We start from the raw sequence: 22,173 nt of genomic DNA, 5'->3' as shown, positions 1-22,173 counted from the left end.
CGTTTTGCCCTTTCATGCGATTTAAGTCATTTACAACATTTTAAAGTTCAGTGCATCTCGGATTTTAAGATAGTGTCAGACAACGAAATTCGTCTTCAAGTCATGGTTTAGCTTTTTAAAAGCTTTGGTGACCAACATTGATGACCAACAACGGTTGGTCATGAAGACGTTTCTAGGATATGGTCAAATAGCCTGATTTTAACTTTATTAGAGTCCAGGTGATGTTATAGAATGCGCTTCAGATTTTTTTTAAGAGTTATGCTGTAGTTCTTAGATATTCACCATAATAGCCTTATTTGGAAGCCTTATAGCAGCAATTTGGGGATGTGTAGGAGTCATAACCCTCAGGGACCATGCGCATATTACGTTACGTGTTTAAAGAGGGAGAGGGGGGTTATAGCAGTTTGTTAGGGTTTTTTAATTTTCGATAGAAAATCTAATAAAAATGGGTTACGTAGGGGAGTGGAGGGTTTGGAAATTACCGAAAACTGCGTAACGTAATATTTGAACGGCCCCTTATGGCCCGCGGGTCACAAAGTGTTTGACTATTTTAGAGCCTCAATGTATGCAAGCATTTACTTCTTCGAGCGTACATGAACATACAGCCCGCCATTCTATGACGCGGAATTATTATGCAGGAATTGAGTTCTGCTATCCGCTAGCTTAAAAAAAGTATACTTTTGTGAAAATCTTACTTTCTCGGAAATAAGAACAACTCATATTCTGAAAATTTTGAATTTTGAATGACATTTTTAAAGGATTCCCATATCAATAGGGTTTGCCGACAGCAACTATTCAATTAAAGTTGGTACCTATTTTTAAACATCATCATAAGATAATAAATTCTTCAAATTTCGAATGTTGCGTACGTTAACTACCGGTCTATAGAAATGGTAAAAAGTCTATAGAAATTTCGGCACAAAATCTTGTTTCTCTTTCGAAAAAATCCGTCGCATCCGTCACATCGATCAAACGCGCCATCATCAAATTGGGAAACATCACCGGGCTACCACTTCCTACTTAACGAAGCGGGGGCCAACCTCAACCTCAATCGCGTTTCGGTTTGCCGCGACGTTTGTTTGCATCAAGAGGACGACGGCGATGGACGGGATGAATTGTTGTTACCCATTTATTCGGCGGGAGCCCCCCCGGTTGACAAATGTCCTACTGGATACACAAATAGACGAAGGTACGAACGTACGCGTAAAACCGAGAAGCCCAAACGTAGAATGTTTTTAATAGACTCCGAGGCTTGTAGTCGAAAAGGACGAAAAGAACGCCATGTCAGACTTTTCGTTTGAGGGTAAAAGTCTGGCCGGTCGACTGTCAAAATGGGCGCAAAAGGTTTTACGCGGATTGGCGACCATCGTCGTCGTCGTTTGAAATAGGCCCAACAAACGACGAAGTGCATCATCGTGGATTCCACTTCCGGTGGCGAGTGCGTCCATCAGCTTCCCTGAGAATGGCATCACGCCTGAAAGTAGTCTAGCCTTGTCTGGCGTGCAATCCGCCAACACGACCGACCTTGTTTGCTCGCATCAGTCGCGAAACGTGAGATTTAAATTATATCCTCTGCTTAATTTAGTTTCGGACAAGCCTCCTAGCTTTCTACTCCAGAAAACGTGGACGTCCAACTGATCAGGAGGACGTTATTCTGGCCAGGAATTGTCAGCCCGGAATCGGGAGAACCAAACCGAACTGATGGCGTTTTGCTTGCGGTTCCGGGGACTAACCAAACGAGGATTGTGGCCGCAGCTTAGATTGAAATTGATATTTTCTCCGTAGCGCGTTTTCGAGTTGCATCGGACATCATGAGTGCCAAGCCAATTACAGATGCAGCGCGCCGCGGCGAGCCCGGTTGACAGCTCAATGCAGCTTCCCAATGACTTGGACTAGGATTGCAAGATTGTATTCAATCCTGGCAAATGTTTGCTTTTGCAGGACCTTTCGAATATTCGAAACTATCCTACTTGGGCTTGTGTTTGACAAAGCAATGTACTGGCTAGGCACATTTATCATCCGTAGAATCCTATTCTAATGGAATTGACCGAGAATATCCCGGAATAAAGTGATGCTAAGAGGATCCGACCGCGACCATTTGTCGTGGCGGTATGCAAACTTACAGTTATTGACATGAAAAATAAAAAATAAACGATCAATGCCTAGACTTGCGTCTAGTTTAGAAGCCTAAAAATAAAAAACCGATGAACGGGAAATCTCAGTTTGATGATTTATATTTTGGATCTAATCGTAAAGAAAAATCACATCTTGGTTAATATTTTAGTTAATACAAAATTACTTTCAAGAATGTTTGAAAACATGTATATGTACATAATTCGTGTATTTTTATCGTCATTTTTTACAATTCACAATTACTTTACTTCAATCTGTACCGTTGAGCCGTTAACACGTATGCCGGAGCATCGTATCGTTGGATCGCAGGAACATTTTACATTATTTTTTTTATTTTCTTACCTGTTTTTTAATCAGCACTTTTCAATGCTTAAATTATTTCCATTTTCTTTTATTCATATTCTTCTCTTTTCCTTCCAGCATGGGGAAGTCATCGACCGGCTCAAAAGCCGGAAGAAAACGGATCCTAATTCAGGTCCATCGCCCAAAAAAGTTGGAATTCCCAATTCATTCGATGTCCTTCATAACATCGGCGATGAGAAAACATTCGTATTTAATTCTGATAAGAGTACTAGGAAACCTTCTTCTTCTTACACTCTTAAAATCGAAAAGGTTCCACCAATTACGGTTATAATTCCTGACTTTAATGCCTTTCGGAAAGAAATCGTCACTTCGGTCAAAGATGTGAAGATTTCTCTTCAGATCGCTCGAAGGGGAACTGCTCGTATATTGGCGGAATCTTTTAATGATTTTCAAAAAAAAATTAAATTATTTGAGTCATAAAAAAACACCAATTTTTTACGTACGACACTAAAAGTGATCGTCCTTTCAAAGTTGTACTTCGTGGTCTCACCGGTGATCTGACACCGGATGAAATCACATCTGAATTAAATTCTCTGTTAGGTTTTTCTCCGATTCAAGTAATTCAAATGGGGAAAACAACCAACACGAATAATATCAGTAGTGTTGGTTTTGCTCCAGAGCTTTATTTATTTGATCCAATTTAAAAAGGATCAGATTAATAATTTGCAAATTCTTGAGAAGGCTCGTCTTACATTTCATTGTCAAGTCAAATTTGAACCTTTTCGAAAATCTTATTCTATTTTGCTTCAAAATATTACGCAATGTCATCGTTGTCAAGCTTTTTGTCACGGCGCGGGCGCTAAAAATTGAAGAATGAATGCCAGATGCATGCTTTGCGGCTCATTCGATCATGAAAAATCTTAATGCCTTTTTGGTGGTGATAAACCACAAATAGAATTCTTCAAGTGTGCGAATTGCGCAGGTAATCATTCCTCCAATTCCATAGGCTGTCCCGTTAGGGCAAAAATTATTGCTTCAAGGAAAAATCCCAATGTTTTCAGAAAATTTTCTTCTCCTCCTTCCTCTTTTTCTTCTTCACACGTCAGGCTGGCAAACAATCTGTCTGTTCGTGGTCAGCCTCGGCCAACTTTAGAATAAAGTCTTGGTAATGCTCGAAGTGATTTAAATGTTACCTGTACTGATTCAGCGCCACAGATACGTTGTTTAACGTTCTCAGAGGTCTTTGAAAATGGGTTGCCCTCTTCAGGTTTAACTCATAGGAAAAAACCAAGTCTCAACATTCATGCGAAGGTTGGGGAAAATCCCCGAAATTTAAATACCTGTTCTTCTCCTTCATTTTCTGATCCTAACAATTTTATTGATTTGGGTGAGATTATTGAGGAAAAATTAAAATTTTTGCATCAAAATTTAATGGAAATGATGCAACTTATGTTGAAAGCATATTCAATGTTTGAAGCTTTCCAAACTTCTTTTAATTATGCTAACAAAATTATTATGACTTTACGATTCCCTCATGGATCCAAATAGATGATTAAATATTATGAATTGGAACGCAAGATCTTTGCTGGCTAACCAAGATGAATTATTTTTATTTTTGTAAACCCAAAACATACAAATTGCTGCCATCACTGAAATTTTTTTAAAGCCAGACAATAACTTGAAAAGCAATGCTTTTTTTTAATTTTTACGAAATGATCGACTTGATCGACGAGGTGGGGGTGTAGCTATTGTCATCAATAGTCGTCTCAAGCTTAGACATTCTTCTTCTTTCAAAACAAAAGTTTTAGAAACAATTGGAATTGAATTAGAAACGTCTATGGAGAAAATTATAGTTATTGCCGCATATTTGCCTTTTCAATATAGCGGTGAACAGAAAATTTTTTGAAGAGAGATTTACAAAAACTCACCAGAAACAAATCTTTTTTTTTGTATTATTGGTGACTTCAATGCAAAAAACCGATCTTGGAATAATATTTCATCAAATTCAAATGGGAATATTTTATTTAATTACTGCTCTGCAGGTTATTATACTGTCGAATATCCTTATGGGCATACTTGTTTCTCTTCAATTAGAAATCCTTCCACAACTGATTTGGTTCTAACGGATTTAGGCGAGCATTGTAGTCAATTAGTTACTCATGCGGACCTCGATTCAGACCTCCTTCCAGTAATTTTTTCTTTATCCCAAAGTCCCATTGACTCAACTTTTAACTTTCAAAAAGCTGACTGGGAGCGATATAGGAATTTTATTGAACGTAATTTAGATGTAAACGTTCCACTGAATTCAATTGAAGATATTGATTTGGCTGTAGAAAATTTGACAACTTCAATAGTCAATGCTAAAGCCGCTTCAATACCCAAAGTTAAACATAAATTTAATCAACCTTTAATTGATGATGATCTTCAGTTTTTGATACGACTGAAAAACATTCGTCGACGCCAATATCAACGTACTAGGGATCCTTATTTGAAATTTATTTATTGCGACCTTCAAAAAGAGATCAAACGTCGTTTGAATTTCATGCGTAATGAAAATTTTGCAAAAGCAGTAGAACATAAAACCCTGCTCAAAGCCATTTTGGAAATTAACTAAAATTCTGAAAAAGCCCCAGAAGCCAATTCCTACTTTGAAAGATGGGGATAAACTTTTTTTAACTAACGCAGAAAAGCTCAAAAATTAGCCCAACAATTTGAGTCATGATTTTAATTTAAACGTTGTAAGTCCAATTGATGCTCAAATTTCCCTTGAATTTGATGATATTCTTTCTAAACAAAATGTATATGAAAGTTCCTGTGAGACAAATATTGATGAACTTAAATTGATTTTCAAAAAAATTAACAATATTTTCTAGATTCTTATTAATAAGTTGCCTGAAATCACTTTTAATATTTTAGTTAAAATCTTCAATAAATGTTTTCACTTGGCTTATTTTCCCAATAAATGGAAAAATGCCAAAGTAACTCCAATTTTAAAACCTGGAAAAAGTGCTTCAGAGCCTTCAAGTAATCGACCATTTAGTTTGCTCCTTTCTTTAAGTAAACTATTTGAGAGAGTTATTTTGAATAGAATGATGATTCACATTAATCAGAATTCTATTTTCCCTGATGAACAATTTGGTTTTCGTCATGGACATTCTACTACACATCAACTTTTGAGTGTAACTAATATGATTAACGCTAGCAAATCTGAAGGATATTCAACTGGTGTTGCTCTTCTTGATATTGAAAAAGCTTTTGACAGTGTTTGGCACAAAGGTTCAGTAGCTAAATTAGCTCGATTCCTGTATATCTCACCAAAATTATTCAAAATTACTTGACTAGCCGAACCTTACAAGTAAGCGATCAAAATTCTTGCTCTGCAAGGACCCCCATTAGAGCTGGAGTCCCTCAGGGCAGTATTCTTGGGCAAATTTAATACAATATTTTTACTTCTGACCTTCCAGATGTACCAGAAGGAAAAGGCGGAAAATTATTTGCTTATGATACTTTGCTTTCAGCCAAAGGTCGAAATTTACGGGTGGTTCGCAGTAGATTGCAACAAAATTTAATTTCCTTTTTGAATTACTTGAAAATGTGGAAATTTTTTGCTAACGCTTCAAAAACTCAACTTATTTTATTTCCCTATAAGCCAAGAGCTCAATTTATAAACCTAATGAAAATCATTCCATAACTTTTAATGGGGTTTCATTAGAATGGTCTGATCACGTGAAGTACTTGGGACTCACATTTGATCGGAATCTTACTGTTAAATATCACATTGACCTGGAAAAATTCGGGCATTCGATTTCAAATTGACGACCGTCAATCCGGGCAACATCCAGGTAAATTTTCTCAAAATTCAGAAATTCCTCAACAAAAATCAATTTCGTTTTGGAGGTGTTTGTATTTTATTTTTGGTTTAATTTGCCAAATAAAATAATATAAACTGAATAAATTCGGGCAAAATCCGGGCATTTTCAATGGAATCCGGGCAACCGAGACGGGCCGGACTGTTCTCAAATTTTGTATTCAATATCCGGGCAAACCCGGAAGAAACCGGGCAATCTGGCAACCTTATTTTAACGGATGTTTGATTTATATGTTGTTTTGAAATGTTTCTGAGTAATAATGAGCGTCTGGCCGCTGGCTGCCCTTGCGGGTATTCTAGGAAAACTTACTACCACTTCGAATTTTAGCTGCCGGTAAGGCAACATCTAGGCGTGGTGTCGTGGCAGCGTGTATGGCTATCATCTCGGAGGGTCGCGGTTCAAATCTGGTATCTGGACTAATTTTTTTTCATTAGGTTTTTGATTGCTTGTTTAAGCGAATCAAACAAATGTTTAGCAGAACTGACGCGCGTGCCGGCATGTGTCGAACAAAGTTAAAAATAAAGCAATTAAGTATGATTAATTGAGATGATTGAAGGGATAAAGATGGATGCAAAAAAACTGGCAGCACCACATGGGTTGGTAGTGACCAAAGTAAGAGAGAAGAGGAGATTTTTTTTTTGCTGATTAAACGATTACTTGAGGGCTGAACAGAAGACCGTTCAAATCGGTAATGTAACTTCAAAGTTTCAAAATGAACTTAAATTTTGGGCTGAATAAAAAAAATTTCAGCACATTGATTTAGCTGATTAAGCTGTGTTTGACCTTTTTAACGAGACTTTTGGTTGCTTGGGTATGTTCTTTGAAACTGTTTTTTTTGTTGGATTGAACAATGACAATGAAAAAACAAATAAATCTGTTATTTGAAATTCTGCAAAGAACATAAGCAACGTCCATATCACAATTTTAAGAAAGAATCATAAAAAAAATCTTAAAGACTTTTATTAATGTTTTTTTTTTTTCAAAAAAGTAAAAAACAGCTAATTTTTTTACCTGTAAATTTGTTGAAAACACAACTTGAAGGTGATACGTGGAAACACTCAATTTAGTGCTATCCAATTGTTTCAATCCTTCTGGCATAACATGTGCGGTTATCGATCCTTGAAATGCATTTTCCACATTTTGGAAACCACTCTGCATATTGCACCGATAAACGGAGGGTAGTTTACGAAAATCAGTAAATGGGTTCTCAAAAATAGAAAAGCCCCAAGGACTGAATTCGCACTAACCGATATGGAACAAACCAGCCCATCATTTTGATGCATTTAATTTCCGATTCCTATCCCCTTCCTGGGCTCTCTGAACCTTGCTCAATTTTTACTGTGGAACTGAAAATTTGGCCCCGAGAACAAGTATTTTCACTCCAATACCGACTGGAATTACATTTTCGTTTGGTTTATTACGATACGTGGGGAAAATTCGATGTGAAGCTTAAGTGATTTTCAATCAAATCTAATAGGATTAGTGAATTTCTGATTCAATTCATCATTTAATCGTACATCGCTCGCAATTTCAACTTGAAGTTTGTTCAAAATTTTTAATTTTTATTTTTAGAATAACATTTCCAAAATACTTCAATATAAAAAAATTACAACTAGCACTTTTCTCATTATTTGTAAGCCTATTTTTGATTAAAATGATGTTAGGAATTAAGAAATATTTAAAAGTTTCAATAGAAAATTGTATTTTTGTGCAAATTTTTCAAACTTCTTCAAATTCCCTCTCATAACTGTTCTCCTAATAAAAATTCCCTTAAATGCCTCTCCGTTCCATGGAAATAAACATAACATTTTCTCACTTTGATATAAAAACAACGGCTGGCATTTTTTCCCACGGGCAGCAGACACAACTCATTTAATTTATCCGCACTTTACCATCACGATACACTCAATTTAGTAAATATAATCCCCCCTGCTGAAGAAAGAATAAAGCAAGACGGTTTGCAAACCTACCTCAATTATTCTGTAAGGGAGAGTTTTCCTTTCTGGCAATCGGCCCAGGAATTCAAGTCTCCGAGTGTCTCAATTCAGGGAAAAGTTGGATGGGGGATGACGGTGGCAAAAAATATGAAAACGTCTTTCCGTCTTGCTTTCTTTCTTTCTCTCCCGCTTTCAGTCAACGGGGAAACAACTTTTTTCTTGGTGCCAGTTTTTTCCTTGGCCGTGCGCGTGTCTACGCAGAAAACGGGTGTGATTTATTTCTGTCGCCTCGTTTCTTTCAAGCAAATTGAGCCGGTTGACTTTCGAAAGAGGGAGAAAAAGTGGGTCCTTTTTCGTGTAAAGAGAATTTTGTTTGTTTGAACGGTTTTAAAAAAGTTTGAGGAAATCGCTTCGATTTGAGTTGAATTAAATTCGATGTTCTTTACTAGGTTAAGGCCCTCTACTAAAATTGATTGTTTTACTCATGGCGACCGTCAAAACATTAAAAATGTTTTTATTGTCATGAAGTAAAATATTTCAAATTTGCTACTTCATTTTTAAAAATTCACAATACTATCGATTGATTCTACCAAACATCAGTACCAAAATTAACCTATGCCTAACTTTTCATGAGTTAAAATCTCTAATGTTAATTCCTAGCCGGTTTTCTATAGCAATCATTATACCAGACAACCACTAATCCGTCCAACAATTGCTGCCGACAACATTCGGAAGCCATCAATTTTGCATCCACTTCCATATCATGTGACTCCGAATTTTTCCCTGAACATGGCGACCGTCATTATTAGCTATGTAGCTGACTGGACGATGGCCGGTTTCAGCTAACTAACCCTTATGTCGGTTGATTTTTGGTGGCCGGATTATTTTCAATCAGCAAAACTATTCAGTAGGAGCTAGGAGTTGATATATTCCGCATTCCGAGTGGCCATAATTGTTGCACTGCGGCCAGTTGACAAGTGTGTCCTGTGGGTGTCATCAATATTGAATGCATTCGGGTTTCGGTGTTTTGGTAAATTGTTTTGGCTTTTTACACACCGACTAAGCCAGTTATAACTGACAGTTTCATTTTGGAGAAAAATTAGCCGAACTGAGGTTGGATTACCATCAACTGGAAGTTGGAATTCGAAATGTGTCAATTCGGATATTTAATCCTGTTTAAAATTAAAAAAAAAACACCTTTAATCAATTTTCCAGGTGGAAAAAACTTACTGGTAGTGAATAATAGAAAATAAAATTACTGATCAATAATGAAATTTGCAAATCTTGAAAAGATATATCAAGTTTAAATTTTTTTACGAACATGACGATTTTATTTTACTTGATTTTTTAAATTTTAATACATTAAAAATAATGTATTTGAAGCAAAAATTCTCCTTTGTCTCTACTAACATCGACTAAACAGGACAAAAAACTAAATCATCCCCACCCAGAAACAAATCCCAGTCCCGGGAGCTTGCGGTAAACAATTTGCGCGCTCGTAAAACTGCGCGAAATTATTATTAATTGAATTGGCTTTCGTTTTATCCCCGGATTGCGAAAATAATTAATTAATGTTGGAGCCACTGCTGTTGCTGCTGCCGATCGATCGCACGCACCGGTTCATAACAAATCACCTATGGCGATTTTCTAATAACCGCGTCTCGATTTCCTCTAAATAGGCTGGATACTCTTCCACCAACTTAAAATAGGAGGATGCAATTGTTGGTACTGTTGCAAATTTTTCACTGCCCTGCCCCCCAAGGGGGGTCAGTTCGATTCTATTCGAGCCGGTGTGGTGCGCGCGTGATGAATGGCATTAGATAACAGGGTTAAAAGCGAGTCAATGAATTCAAATTATAGCTCAGTGGCCAAGCCAAGGGGTATCGATGGTGATAATGATGTTCATGATTGTTGGTCGCCATCAAACGGCTGATTCATATTTAGATGTATAAATTTTGGATCTCTGCTTGTCCAAATTTCTACCAACCCCGCCCCTACCATATTCGTTTTATATCAATTAGGGAGGCAACGAATGTATGAAACATTTTTTTAGCTCAATCGGACTTGATTTAGGGAAGCCTTAAAGTGTTCAAAGTTTCGATTTTTTTTAACCTGAAAACTCACCGAAAGAGGTTCATGGAAAACCAGAAACGTCAAAATTATTATTTGAATTACGAATGTCTTAAAAATAAATGAAAACTCAAAATCTGCAGTTATTAAAAAAAAATTTACAGCTTAGTCGTGTTTCGGAGCTCCGGTAGATTTTAACGTTAACCATAAATTTGAATGACATCACTGCTGGGCGCCTAGCGGAGAATTGCATAACTACTTTTCAAGCAATACTTCGCGAGGCACCAACAGTGATGTCAATTAAATTTATTGTTCTCCGATGCCAAAAGACATATCGTGTTAAACAGCTAATAACTTTTTTCACTTATACGATTCAAACTAACGGTCTTCGACAAAGTTGTTCAGCGGGAAATTTCTTCCATTAGCAGGTTCAGTTCCACAGAAGAAACAAAAATGATGTTTATTTTTCAATATCAAATATTCAAGTTTCCCATACAAACCTCAAATCAGATATACTTTAACCGATATGCATCACTTAACGAGAAAACGGGAGACACGAATAGCGCTATCTGGTGACAGAAAAGAAAGTGTTTTTCTGTGAATTATTCCGGTGCTTTGGTCAGAGATGCCAGGTGTAATGTTTTTTCAGTATTTTTACTGATTTTCGAAGACCGTTAAACTGTAGAATTATATTTTCGTTCAAAATTTTGCACAGCTTTACTGAACTAAAATTCTCCAAGCTGCATCTTATTGCTGAAGTTTCAACAACCAACTTTGTCCAAGACCGTCAATTAATTGAAAGATTTGACGTTTTTGAAATTGCATAATTTAATTTGATTTTTTTCGCATCTTTTCAAATGGCAACCAGGTACTTCATGTTGGTTTGGAGCCATTACACGTTGGAAACTAGCTGGCCTGTTTTCCCAAATGCAGAAGTATTTTCATCAAAATGAAGATCATTTCATCAGAAAATTTCAATGCTCTTAAATCAATAACTTTGTAGGTAAAATGTTATTTCTTAAAATTGTATGGAAAATCTGACAGCACTGCTAGTTTCTTTTCATGAAAAAGAATGCTCCGTTTGGGTGTCAAAACGAAATTCTCGTTGCTCCTACCGGTATGTCGTCTTTGGTCAAGTTTGTAGCAAGAGAATTATCCAGTAAGCTTCATAATTAAGAATTTCTTTTGCATTGCCTGAAAACAAAATATTCAAGGAAAACAAAAAGAAATGACATTATCCGAAAAAAAAATTTACATTATCCATACAAAATTTCATATCAAAACACGGGTATTTAAATTACAGCTTGAACAGTTATCTGCAAAAAATCTGACGATCGTTTTGACTAAAAAGGTAACTTGGACTGTAGAGTTTTTGGAATTTGAAAAAATTTGCAAAACGACACACACACCCTAATTTATACAAAATTTCATAAACAGTTAAAGTGTTAATATGTTAAAAATTCCTAAATTTGAAAGTTAAGGGAGAAAATCCAAGCGAAATTCGAAGATTTCTGGAATGCTAAGATTAAACAGCTTTTAAATAAACAACAAGAGGCGCTGTACTAGGCTTGCAAATAATTTAATATAAAAAAATGGGATATTTCTCGAAAGAAGAAGGACATTTAAAATGCTTTGTAAAAATCTAATATCATATAGCCAAACATTCACCATCAGCCCAAGTTGCTCAAAAGGAAGTTATTAGAACTGAATATTTCAAATGTGATTTGAAAACTTGAACAATCAGGAAAATTTTCATTTTTATATACTTGAACCAGGGCCGTAGGTGGGGTGGGGTTTTTTTTTGAGGGTTAAACCCCTTCCATGAGGATTCAAAAAGCTAGCGAGGTATTCTAATCTACACTCAACATTTTAAATTCAATATCAAATTATGATAAAGTAGTAATTGTAATAGTAGTAAGAGTATTATTTTTCAAGAGTATCAATCTAAACTTAAAACTAATGCCAAAACCTCAAAAACTCATCCCAAGTTTAAAAATTCTGCTACAGTTTTTCACAATGTTCTTACAAGTTCATTGAAATTTAAGTCTGAATAGTTAATTTTAAATTAAATCAAACCCATGTTGGAGGTTCCGGTTTCATATACTCATGTTCAGAATTGTATTTCGAATTTTCGTTTTTCGGATTCTTTATACACTTTAGGTTTTTTTTTCAATTCGAATAATCCTAAGAAATTAGAAATAAATAGCTGCTTCGAAATTCTCGTTCAAACTTGGTTTTGCATTTCATATCAGATTTGAATTATATTTTATGAAAATCATATGCATTTTCAATATTTTGATAAAAGTTTTCCGAATATGAAAAAAAAGAAAACAATTGTTTTACATTGTAATCCGTAGTGCTAAAACTTAATTTTTTCGCAAAGTTGAATCATTAAAAGCGATCTTAAATTTTAAACTCAGATTCAGATTTTTCATTTGAAATTTATATTTTAATTCAGTTCCATTCACAATACAAATTAAAAATAAATAATTTAAATAATGAATTTAGATTAAACCAGTACTACAGATTTTAAATAATAGATTCCTAAATGGGGGCTCTAAAACTTGGCTCATAAAATTCAGATCTGGAATTAAGATTTGGAAATTGTTTTTTTTTGTACACTTCTGAAATTGTAAAGAAACTCGGAAACAGATCCATTGTTCAATTTTTGAATTAATTTCAGAATATGGATACGGAATGCAGTTTCATATTTCAGCATGAGATTTATCATTCAAGGAATTCAAGAAATCGTGAGCTTAAAAATTTGATTGTCAATCCAATATTCAAACTTCTAACTTTTTTTTTGTCAAAATTATTTTGTGAACACAATTCAGCTGAAAATCACAAATACAATGTAGAATTTGAGTAAATTTTCTTAGTTGCTATATGCAAAAAAAAAAACCCAATTCTAGTTCAAAAAAATCATCCACAAGATTTTCATTAAAGAATTGATTTTTTATGAAAAGTTTTTGCTTTTGAAGAAACATGCACCTGATATTCATCTGCACAAATTTTTTTTTGTGTATTGTTTATCATTATTAATATTGCAGTTTTTGAAGCCAAATATCGAATTTAAATCATAAATTTTGTACAAGTATGCATCAAGCAAATTTTATCCAAAAACTTTGAATCTCTTACATTTTTTTTGTAAATAAGATTTATTTTCATCAAAAGTTGAAATCTTTGAATTTGCAAAATTATTTGGATGATTGAGCTTGTTTGATTTGAGTATAGAATAAGTTTTTATTTTAAATTTAAGACTCTCCTAAAAAATGCTTATTTTATGCTCAAATCAAATAAGTTTGATCTACCAGACTCTTTTTTGTCTAATAAGATACGAAGTTATGGTCTTCGACAAAGTTGCTCAACGAAAAATTTCCTTTAGTGAATTTATAAATTGGCACACAGCCCAGAAGCAGGCTCGGTTCCACAAAAGAAACGAAAATGATGGTGATTTTGCAGATAAAATAATCAATTTTCCCATACAAACCTAAAACTGAAAATTTACTCATGTAAACGTTACCTTAAACTCTGCAAAAAATCATGAATGAGTTTTGAAACAAAACGAAGCTTTTTAGACCCCAGGGTTTGATATAATAAAAATTACCCCAAATCGACTCAGTCTTATACACAATAAAAACTCTCTGTTGCGCTTTATCATAACTGACGTAATCTTTTAAAAAATTGACTTAAGTTTTTGACAGTTGAAAAACCAAAAAAAAATACTATGGAAGGTGAAAAATTTATAAATTAAATAGTTTCATACAAAGCTGGCAGCAGTCTTATGTTCAGGTTTTTTATTTCTCTTAGAAAAAAATAAAATATGTGACTAGTAAAATACTTGCTTCAGGAAAACTCTAAGAAAATTTCTCACCATCAGCTTTAATTGAGTAAATAATAAAACGTCCAAGCTCTACATATGTGTTGCACAGGTAAAGTTTTTATTCTTCGTAGGCATAGTTAACATGGCAAAACAGACGTCACTTCAGATAATTTCAGCGACAAATATTTTCTAGTATTAGAGACACTTAAAAAAACAGACGGAATGTCACGATTGGTTTTTTCGATTTTCTGTCAATCTCATTTCAATAGAATAAAAGATAGTAAATGTAAAACAGAAAAATTTGAAAATGGTGAAAGAGGAAGTAGTGTTATCATTAGAATTGTAAATTTTAGTATCAGTTATTTTCGTAGGATTTTATGTCTAATGTTAACAAATAAGATGAGCAATGTAACCAAAACATGAAGCAATAGAATATAGATCAATTTTGTCCGTTGATTCGCATCAACAGTCACGAAAAGTTTTATTTACGGCAATCTTGGGGCAACACTGGTTGCTGGCTGTACTATTTTGAAAGGGATCAGATCAGATCAAATTTCTCATAATGTTTAGAATCAAACCAAAATTGTAGGGTAGTTTTATACAAATATTCATTTAAAAGATCAAATGAAACGTTAATCGATGGATCCTTGAGTGTAAAATTGAACGCATTTTTGTTTGTGCTCTCCATCAAAGTTTTTACGGTGTCATCCGGTACCACTTTCTAAGTTTTTTTTTATCATTTTCTTAACATGTCCTTCTCGTCTTTGACTGCCTTCTTGCTCTTCCGATGCTCCCGCTTCATTATTGCTCAGTACTGCTCCACCGGACGCAGCTCCGGATAGTTTGGCGGGTTCATGTCCTTTAAAACAAAATGGACAGAATTGCCCTCATACATCTCCAGCGCACTTTTAGAATAGTGGCAGGAGGCCAAATCCACATCGAACTTGCTCTCGCCGGTGAAAAACTTCAACCCCGGAATTTGCTTGGAATCGGCTTTTATATACGTTTTGTCGTCCATCACACAGTAGCCATATTTTATCAGCATCTTCTCGTAGAGCTTCCGTGTCCGAGTTTTAGCCGTCGTCTATTGCCACTTATCGCGGTTTGGGGTGTGTTTGCTCTGACTATAGCGAATGCGATTTCGGATAGACGATTGAAAGTTCATCTTATGTTGTGGACGAATAAAATAAAAGAGAACATTTATTTTACCTGCATCAAACATTACAGTTTTTCGCGCCCAAAATAACAATAAATTTAAATAGAGCCTATAAACTGGCAACACTCAGCAAACCATTGATAAACAAACAATTGAAGGGGCTAACTTGACGTAGAGCTCACAGTGACCATCTTTGATGAGATCGATCAGGGTGTTCTGTACCTTGTACGTATGTAGTCCAGCTCTCTTCTTTGCATTCTGGACGTAGCTCTGCGGCATGCCGATCTTTTTAGCCAAATCATGGCTTGCGACATTGGGATTTGCTTCAATCATCTGCTTCACCTTTCCCCACCTTTCACGCCGTTGTCCGGTCCCGGTTTTCTGCCAGCTCCTTTGCCGTGGCTCAACCTCAACTGCTCCTGGAACCACTTCAACACTCTGAAGACGGTTGAAAGGTGAATGTTCAACATTTTCCCAACTGCCAGGTAATTCCAGGTGTTTGGAAAGAATTTGTTCTCTCGACCAGTAATGCCAACTGTATTTTGGAAATGTCTGGAAGATTTTCAAAAATTGGATAACTTTACGGATAGGTAACGACCTTTTTTTTGGTCGCCAGATTGCAATATTGTATAGTCTAGGGATCAATACTCATTAACTTCTTACTTAAAAACAATCAATGCCTGAGCCTATGTGAACTGTGATGTGAACGAAAGGAACAACTGAAAGCTTAGACCCATTCATCTGTCAAAATAACTTCTGTATTCTGCTTCACAGTAAATTCAGTGATGCCGTTATTTTTATTAAAACGTTGAGCTTATAGAAATTTCTGGATAAATCTGGATAATTTATGAAAAGTCTGGACCAAACAACACGAGGTCTGTATTTCTGGATGACACATTAAAATCTGGAAGGTTGGCAACGCTGCTCTCGACTCGCGTTTGTTCATCTCCATTTTTGTTTAATCGAAAAATTCGACTTCCAGTTTGACAGCATATAGAGTAAAGGATTTATTTGGGACCGGGTACATATTTTGGACCACCTTGTAGCTTTTTGCCAATATTTCTCTCAAAAATCATGTTATTCATAAAAATTTTAACAAATATAGATAAAGCTACTTCTTATGATTCTAATTACATATAAAATTTTATTTAAGTAAGCTGTTAACGGAGAGAAAATTGAAAATAAAGTTTTGATTTTTCACAGTTGGACCGAATCAGGGCCATTTCAGGAGGACGTGCCATTATTGAAGTCAAATTTCAAGAGGTTTGCTGCATAGCTGTGATGAATTTCACAAATACAAACATGTTCACAGCTATGGTAAAACACGTGAAAACTGTTTTGCAAGCTCAAAAAAGCAAAATAACCGATTTAAATAGCAATTTGACCCATGTCGAAAATAGGTCCTACTTTATTCCTTAGGAACTTATTTTGGACCACTCAACATAACCTGGGTATTTAACTTGTAACTAAATGTTCATGCACGTAATAAGACGTTGTACGACGATATGAAAGAATTATGCAGACTATTTCAATCACTCATTATGAATAAAATTTGGAATTTAAGAATGATTTTATTCAATCAACTCGCCAAAGTCCAAACTCGTCGTTAGACGGGGTTCACATCAATCGGCATAAAACCAAGCCAATCATAGTTTTAACTTACTTTTTGTGCACTATGCTTTGAGTCCCATCATTCTAACAATCTACATCAATGGCAACTGTTTGATAAGCTTACTGGCCAGTATTGAACACTGCAGAACAAATTTAGTCGAGATTTCAGTGTGCTGTCAGAATTTTCATAACATTTGAAACACAATATATAACAGGAATTTTACTGTTTTTACTCTATTCTTATCGAACAAACTTATCGAAGTCAATAACAATAAGAAAAGACAAAACTATATGTATAAATCGCATAATTGCGCATCAATCGCTGTCAAAATATAAAAAATTTAGAAATAAAAAATTATTTAGTTTAAGTTTGTCTGTGGTTTAAGGGTGGTCCAAAATAGGTCCAAAGGGTGATCCAAAATAGAAACCTGGTGGTCCAAAATACTGACCAGAGTAATGATTGAAGAATCGTGTTTTTAGGCTTAAATCTTGTTACATTGCAACAAACGACGATATTTTTCGATAGAAAATGCCTTGATCTTCGTAAAAAACGAATAAATCAGTCGAAAATCTTTTGACACGAATGCCATAATGCTGATAAAGTGTCAAAAATAAAACCTAAAAAAAAGTCGAAAATTGTAACATATGCTTTTTTATCCTACAAAATTGCTTAGCCACTTCTCAAAGCGGTCCAAAAAAGATCCGTTACCCTAAACAATACGCATCAATGCAAAAGTGTGCAAAATTTGGTTGATTTTTACCCAATGGTAAAAAAAAGTTATGACCTGTTGAATGTGTGGCAAAAATTTCGAGATCGCCCTTTATATTCTAGGAAACGTGCGTTTTCTTGCACCACCTTTGTAAAAGTGTACTTCATTGGTCAAAGTTGGCCGCATTTTTTTTGGTTTGTGAGATAGAGAATAGATACATTTCACACGAGAAAATATATGTGAATATTATGATTATTTAATATAAATTAAGCGAGTTTAACCCATTTCTTGAGATTTTCTAAATTTCTAAGTTTAATAAAATCTGAGGTTTGCTTTCAGTCGTAACGTATCTTCTTAGTTTCGATGAGTTTACATTTCTTTCGCATTGTAGACGATTGTCATTCTCTTAATGAGGATTCCCCCCTTAAATTGTTTTCCTTGATAAAGATATCTTTAAAAGCCTAAAAACTCGAAACAAAAAGATACCAATCGAACAACCAAAACAAAATGTAAAATGGCACAACCACCACCTACCTCTTCCACTCCTCCCCACGAACCGCAGATCGTTGAACTTGGCCACCTGGTTCTTCATTACTGCGGTGCAGTTCCGCAGCTCCGCGCAGTAATTCTCGTCGTTCCCCGCCCGCACCGTCACCATCGTCCCATCTCCAACATCCCCCAGGGCGACGACCTTGAACGCAACCGGAAGTGTTTTATTCGATCGCCAGTGCGGTGGCAGCACCGTGCAAACAAACAGAGGACTCCCGGTTCGGATCAGCTCGCCCGGATGCTCGGACAGGAAATCGCCGAGAGTCCGCTCGGCCAGGATGTCCGAGGTCATCTTCGAGTAGGTGTCCTGGAGGATGCTGGCGGCGGATGGGGGCCCATTGTTGTTGTCGGCACCTGCTGTTCCCGAACTGTTGTTGTTGTTATTGTTACTGCTTCCATTGTTATTGCTATTGCTGTTGTTCGAGCTGCCATTATTGTTGGCGGTGCTGTTGTTATTGGAACCGCTTCCATTGGTCGTTCCCCCACCACCCCCACTCGCATTGTTGGTCGAGCTGTTGTTGTTCGCAGTCAGATGCATTTTTAATATCGATACACTAATGATTTATGCTATTATTATCACAAACACACACGCACCAATAACAACCAACTTCCCCTTTTAGGTCTGGTATGATATTTTCCCTTCCAATTTAAGCGTTGTTTTCTGTGTATGGCTACCGTTGCAAAAATCACACAACTCACGTCCACATGAGTTCCCGGTTCTATTTTACTTTTTCAACATTTAGCACATCGTTTGTTGTTTTCACGGGTTTTACTCCGTTTCCTCGATTTGAAACGAGTGATTTTCACTGTAGAAATTTCCGTTTGGTCGAACTCATAGTCACAGTCTAGTTGCACATATTAATTGACTGTCTGGTGTTGAATGCTTCTGCGAATAAAAAAATAAGAATAGGTTAATTAGTTCCATTGAAATACAAATGTTTTAGTCATTTATAAAAACTAACAAAAAGGAAAGTGACTTTTAAAAATATCCAAAATGTACTTGAACAGAAAAGTTTTAAAGGTACCCTGGAAAGTTTATTTTTTTTTGTTACTTTGAAAAATAACTGACCGTTAGGTAGGTAAAGATTGTAAAATAAACTCCAATTAAAAATAAATAGTCACGAACGTGAAAAAAGGAAACTCATTAAATATAATGTTTTCGTTCCAATACTTAGCTATCATTAATTCTTATTTCTTCTTCTTTGTCTTCTAACATCAACATGGCCAAAACTTGCAGGCATCCTGGAAAATGAAAAACTTACGTTCTTCATTTTTCTTTTCAACATAGTATCTATTACATATCAAAAGCATTGTTGATACTACTACGGCCAGGCCAACCCTGTGATGGAAACCCCAAAAGCTATTGGAACAAGGGAGGAACAAAGCGTGGAGTTCCCTGCCAAACGCTTCATATAAATTCATTAAGATACTACAGGGTTTGACTATAAAGTGATGTAGTTCTAACTTACAAACAAATTCAACCAAGGGATTGAAATCAAGAGAGAATTCTTTGCATTTGGAGAGGTAATGATCAAAATTCCACTACTGCTTCACTAATTGCAACAAATTGCAACAATTTGCAACAATTAGCACATTTTTACTCTCTTTGAGCACTGGTTTCTCTCATTTGAACTCAAACCTTCTAATCTCACCACAAAATAACCGGCCTAATTCCATGTCAATGCAGGAACGTACTACAATCCGAAACAATCGGGTCTGCACAATTCGATTGCTCAGAAAAAAACACACCCGTCATCAGCGCAGCAAAGCCTACTCTTAGCTCTCATTTATTCTTATTTGAAATACATAAATTTTATTTAATATATTGGATTAGTATTTATTTGAAAAAAAAAAAGATAGGATAATTTGCATGACTGCAAATGATCTTGAGCGGAACTAGTCGAAATCTGATCTTGAGCGGAACCATTTACTTTTCCTAATTTAAAATGACTTTGAACGTCAATTTTTAAGTAACACTTGACCGTTATAAACTGATTCTTAATGACTAAAATGGTAGAAAAACTCATAAAAAAGAATTATTCGGGTTTTTGTAACAAGTTTTTGATCAAAATATCAATTCATCGCGTGGTTTTTAAATGTACAATGTGATCTTGAGTGGAACCATCTTTGATCTTGAGCGGAACTACTAGCTTCCGAAATAAACCGCTAGGTGCGCTGCCTTATGCTTTATGTATCACACACACGCTCATTTTTTTCTAATCATTTTCGAATTTTTTTCAACCGTTTTCTGATTTTTCTTCGGAAACTTCGAAAATTGTTATTTTTCAAACGGAATGAATTGTTAAATTTCAAGCGTTTTCAGAGTTTCAGTGGAAAACCATAATAATGGTTAAAAAATGTTCCGTTCCGCCATTGTTCATTTTTTCAAATCGACTTGGAAGATTATACTCCGGTTTTCTTTCGATTCATTCGGTGCAAATTGTGTTCAGATGCCGACGTGTTTTGCACGAAAACTTGAAAGGGATTTTTAAGAATAACGAGCACAAAAAAAGAAACCATTTGGAACCAAAAATCAAAGGTAAATTGCTTTTTCAAACATTGTTTACATATTGGCTACACTCATACATGTTTTTTTCTTTACAGAGAATCTAATAAATGATGGGAGATAACATACATCCGGTGTTTCCGATGGCTCAAACTGCTTCTTACGAAACACTTTCTCCAAAGTTTAATATTTTCATTAAACCAATTGAGCTGCTGCTATCGTGGTTTTGCATTGTGTTCCTTTGCTATTCTAATTTACCTTCCGGTCGGTGAACTAGGTGAAAATTTTGTAAACGAAATTTTAATTTTTTTTTCTTTTGATTGTTCCAGAAAAAAATGATCCGCTACTTGAGCAAATGGAAAGATTCATGGAGTATTTCGTGCTGGAAGTTGTGCTCCAACTTAGTTCTTGGCCTCCAAAGAACAATCAGTACACCAACAACCAGCCTTTATGGACTGTGGCCGAACATTATGGGTGCTTCTTTTTTTCTTATCAATTCCATTGGCACGTCATCTGGGTACATATTATGACATAGTATAATAATATATGTTTCATTTCAATAAATACCTTAAAAGTATCCGTTTTCCATCGAAATTGTTCCTTTCAACACTTAAAGAAAGAATCTCATTCACTTTTGCTCACTTTTGCTTTTTTCTACCTTTAGCAAACGGTTAAAAAATAACCATAATCCAAGTTCTCATCGAAATCTCATTTTATGAGTTTTCACTGAAAACTCATAAAACGACTTGATCCACAAAACTTCGATTATGGTTATTTTTCAAGCATTAATGGTTCAATATGGCCGAGCGTGCATGGTTTTTACCCCTGAATGTATGCAGTACCTTTTATGTATCTACTTTAGGGACAGAAAAGATGTAAAATTAATTTCGAATAGAACCAAAAATTGGTGTCACAGCGTACCAAACCAAACGCAAAAATTGATTCTTTCTTTCAGAGGGGCGGCGAGAAGGAGGAGGGAGGCTTTTTTATATTTTTTGTCATAGTTGAGAACTAATGAAGCCAATAAAGTAAAGTCATTATTTCAGAATAAGAATCAATCTTCATTGCCATTACTATTCGAGCTTCAAGAAGCAGCTTTCATTTCAAGAGGTTGATTTTGATGTTGAAATTCCAATTGAATACCATATACTAATAAACACAAATTCAAATATTTTTACCACAAATTCCTTCAGTTCTACAAAGTTTAGCAAAGCACACCGCGTTAGCCATTTTATAATACTTAACGATTCCATTGAAGGCCTGGTATTGATAACCTATCCGATTCTCTAGTGTTTGATGTTACATTTGAGCTCGAACTCATAGAAATCGGTTTGAGAAATAATTGTTCTATCAATTGAGCTAAAGACTTAATGTTTCCATAATTTTTTATATGAATAAATTTTATCGTGATCAATAAGAAACTGGAATTTATTATAAACTATATTCTATGAATGAGTTGTTTAAAGCAAGGTTGCCGAAATCTCATGAAAATCTGTAATTTCACTG

At 35.3% G+C, this 22,173-nt stretch overlaps 1 protein-coding gene across 5 annotated transcripts in view; it reads right to left on the bottom strand.

The window, feature by feature from the left end:
• The window catches only part of LOC129754664 (protein lozenge), a 168,563-nt gene that overhangs the window by 32,275 nt on the left and 114,115 nt on the right, over positions 1–22,173 (bottom strand). For all 5 annotated transcript variants that reach the window (XM_055750849.1, XM_055750884.1, XM_055750868.1 and 2 more), the window contains one exon: positions 18,147–19,047. In XM_055750849.1, coding sequence (XP_055606824.1) covers positions 18,147–18,699 — 553 coding nt within the window. In that variant the 5' untranslated portion in view covers positions 18,700–19,047. The remainder of the gene's footprint in view (positions 1–18,146; positions 19,048–22,173) is intronic.

This window comes from Uranotaenia lowii, chromosome 1 (assembly GCF_029784155.1).
Source record: "Uranotaenia lowii strain MFRU-FL chromosome 1, ASM2978415v1, whole genome shotgun sequence".
NCBI lineage: Eukaryota > Metazoa > Arthropoda > Insecta > Diptera > Culicidae > Uranotaenia > Uranotaenia lowii.
This window is presented reverse-complemented; position numbering and strand designations above follow the sequence as displayed.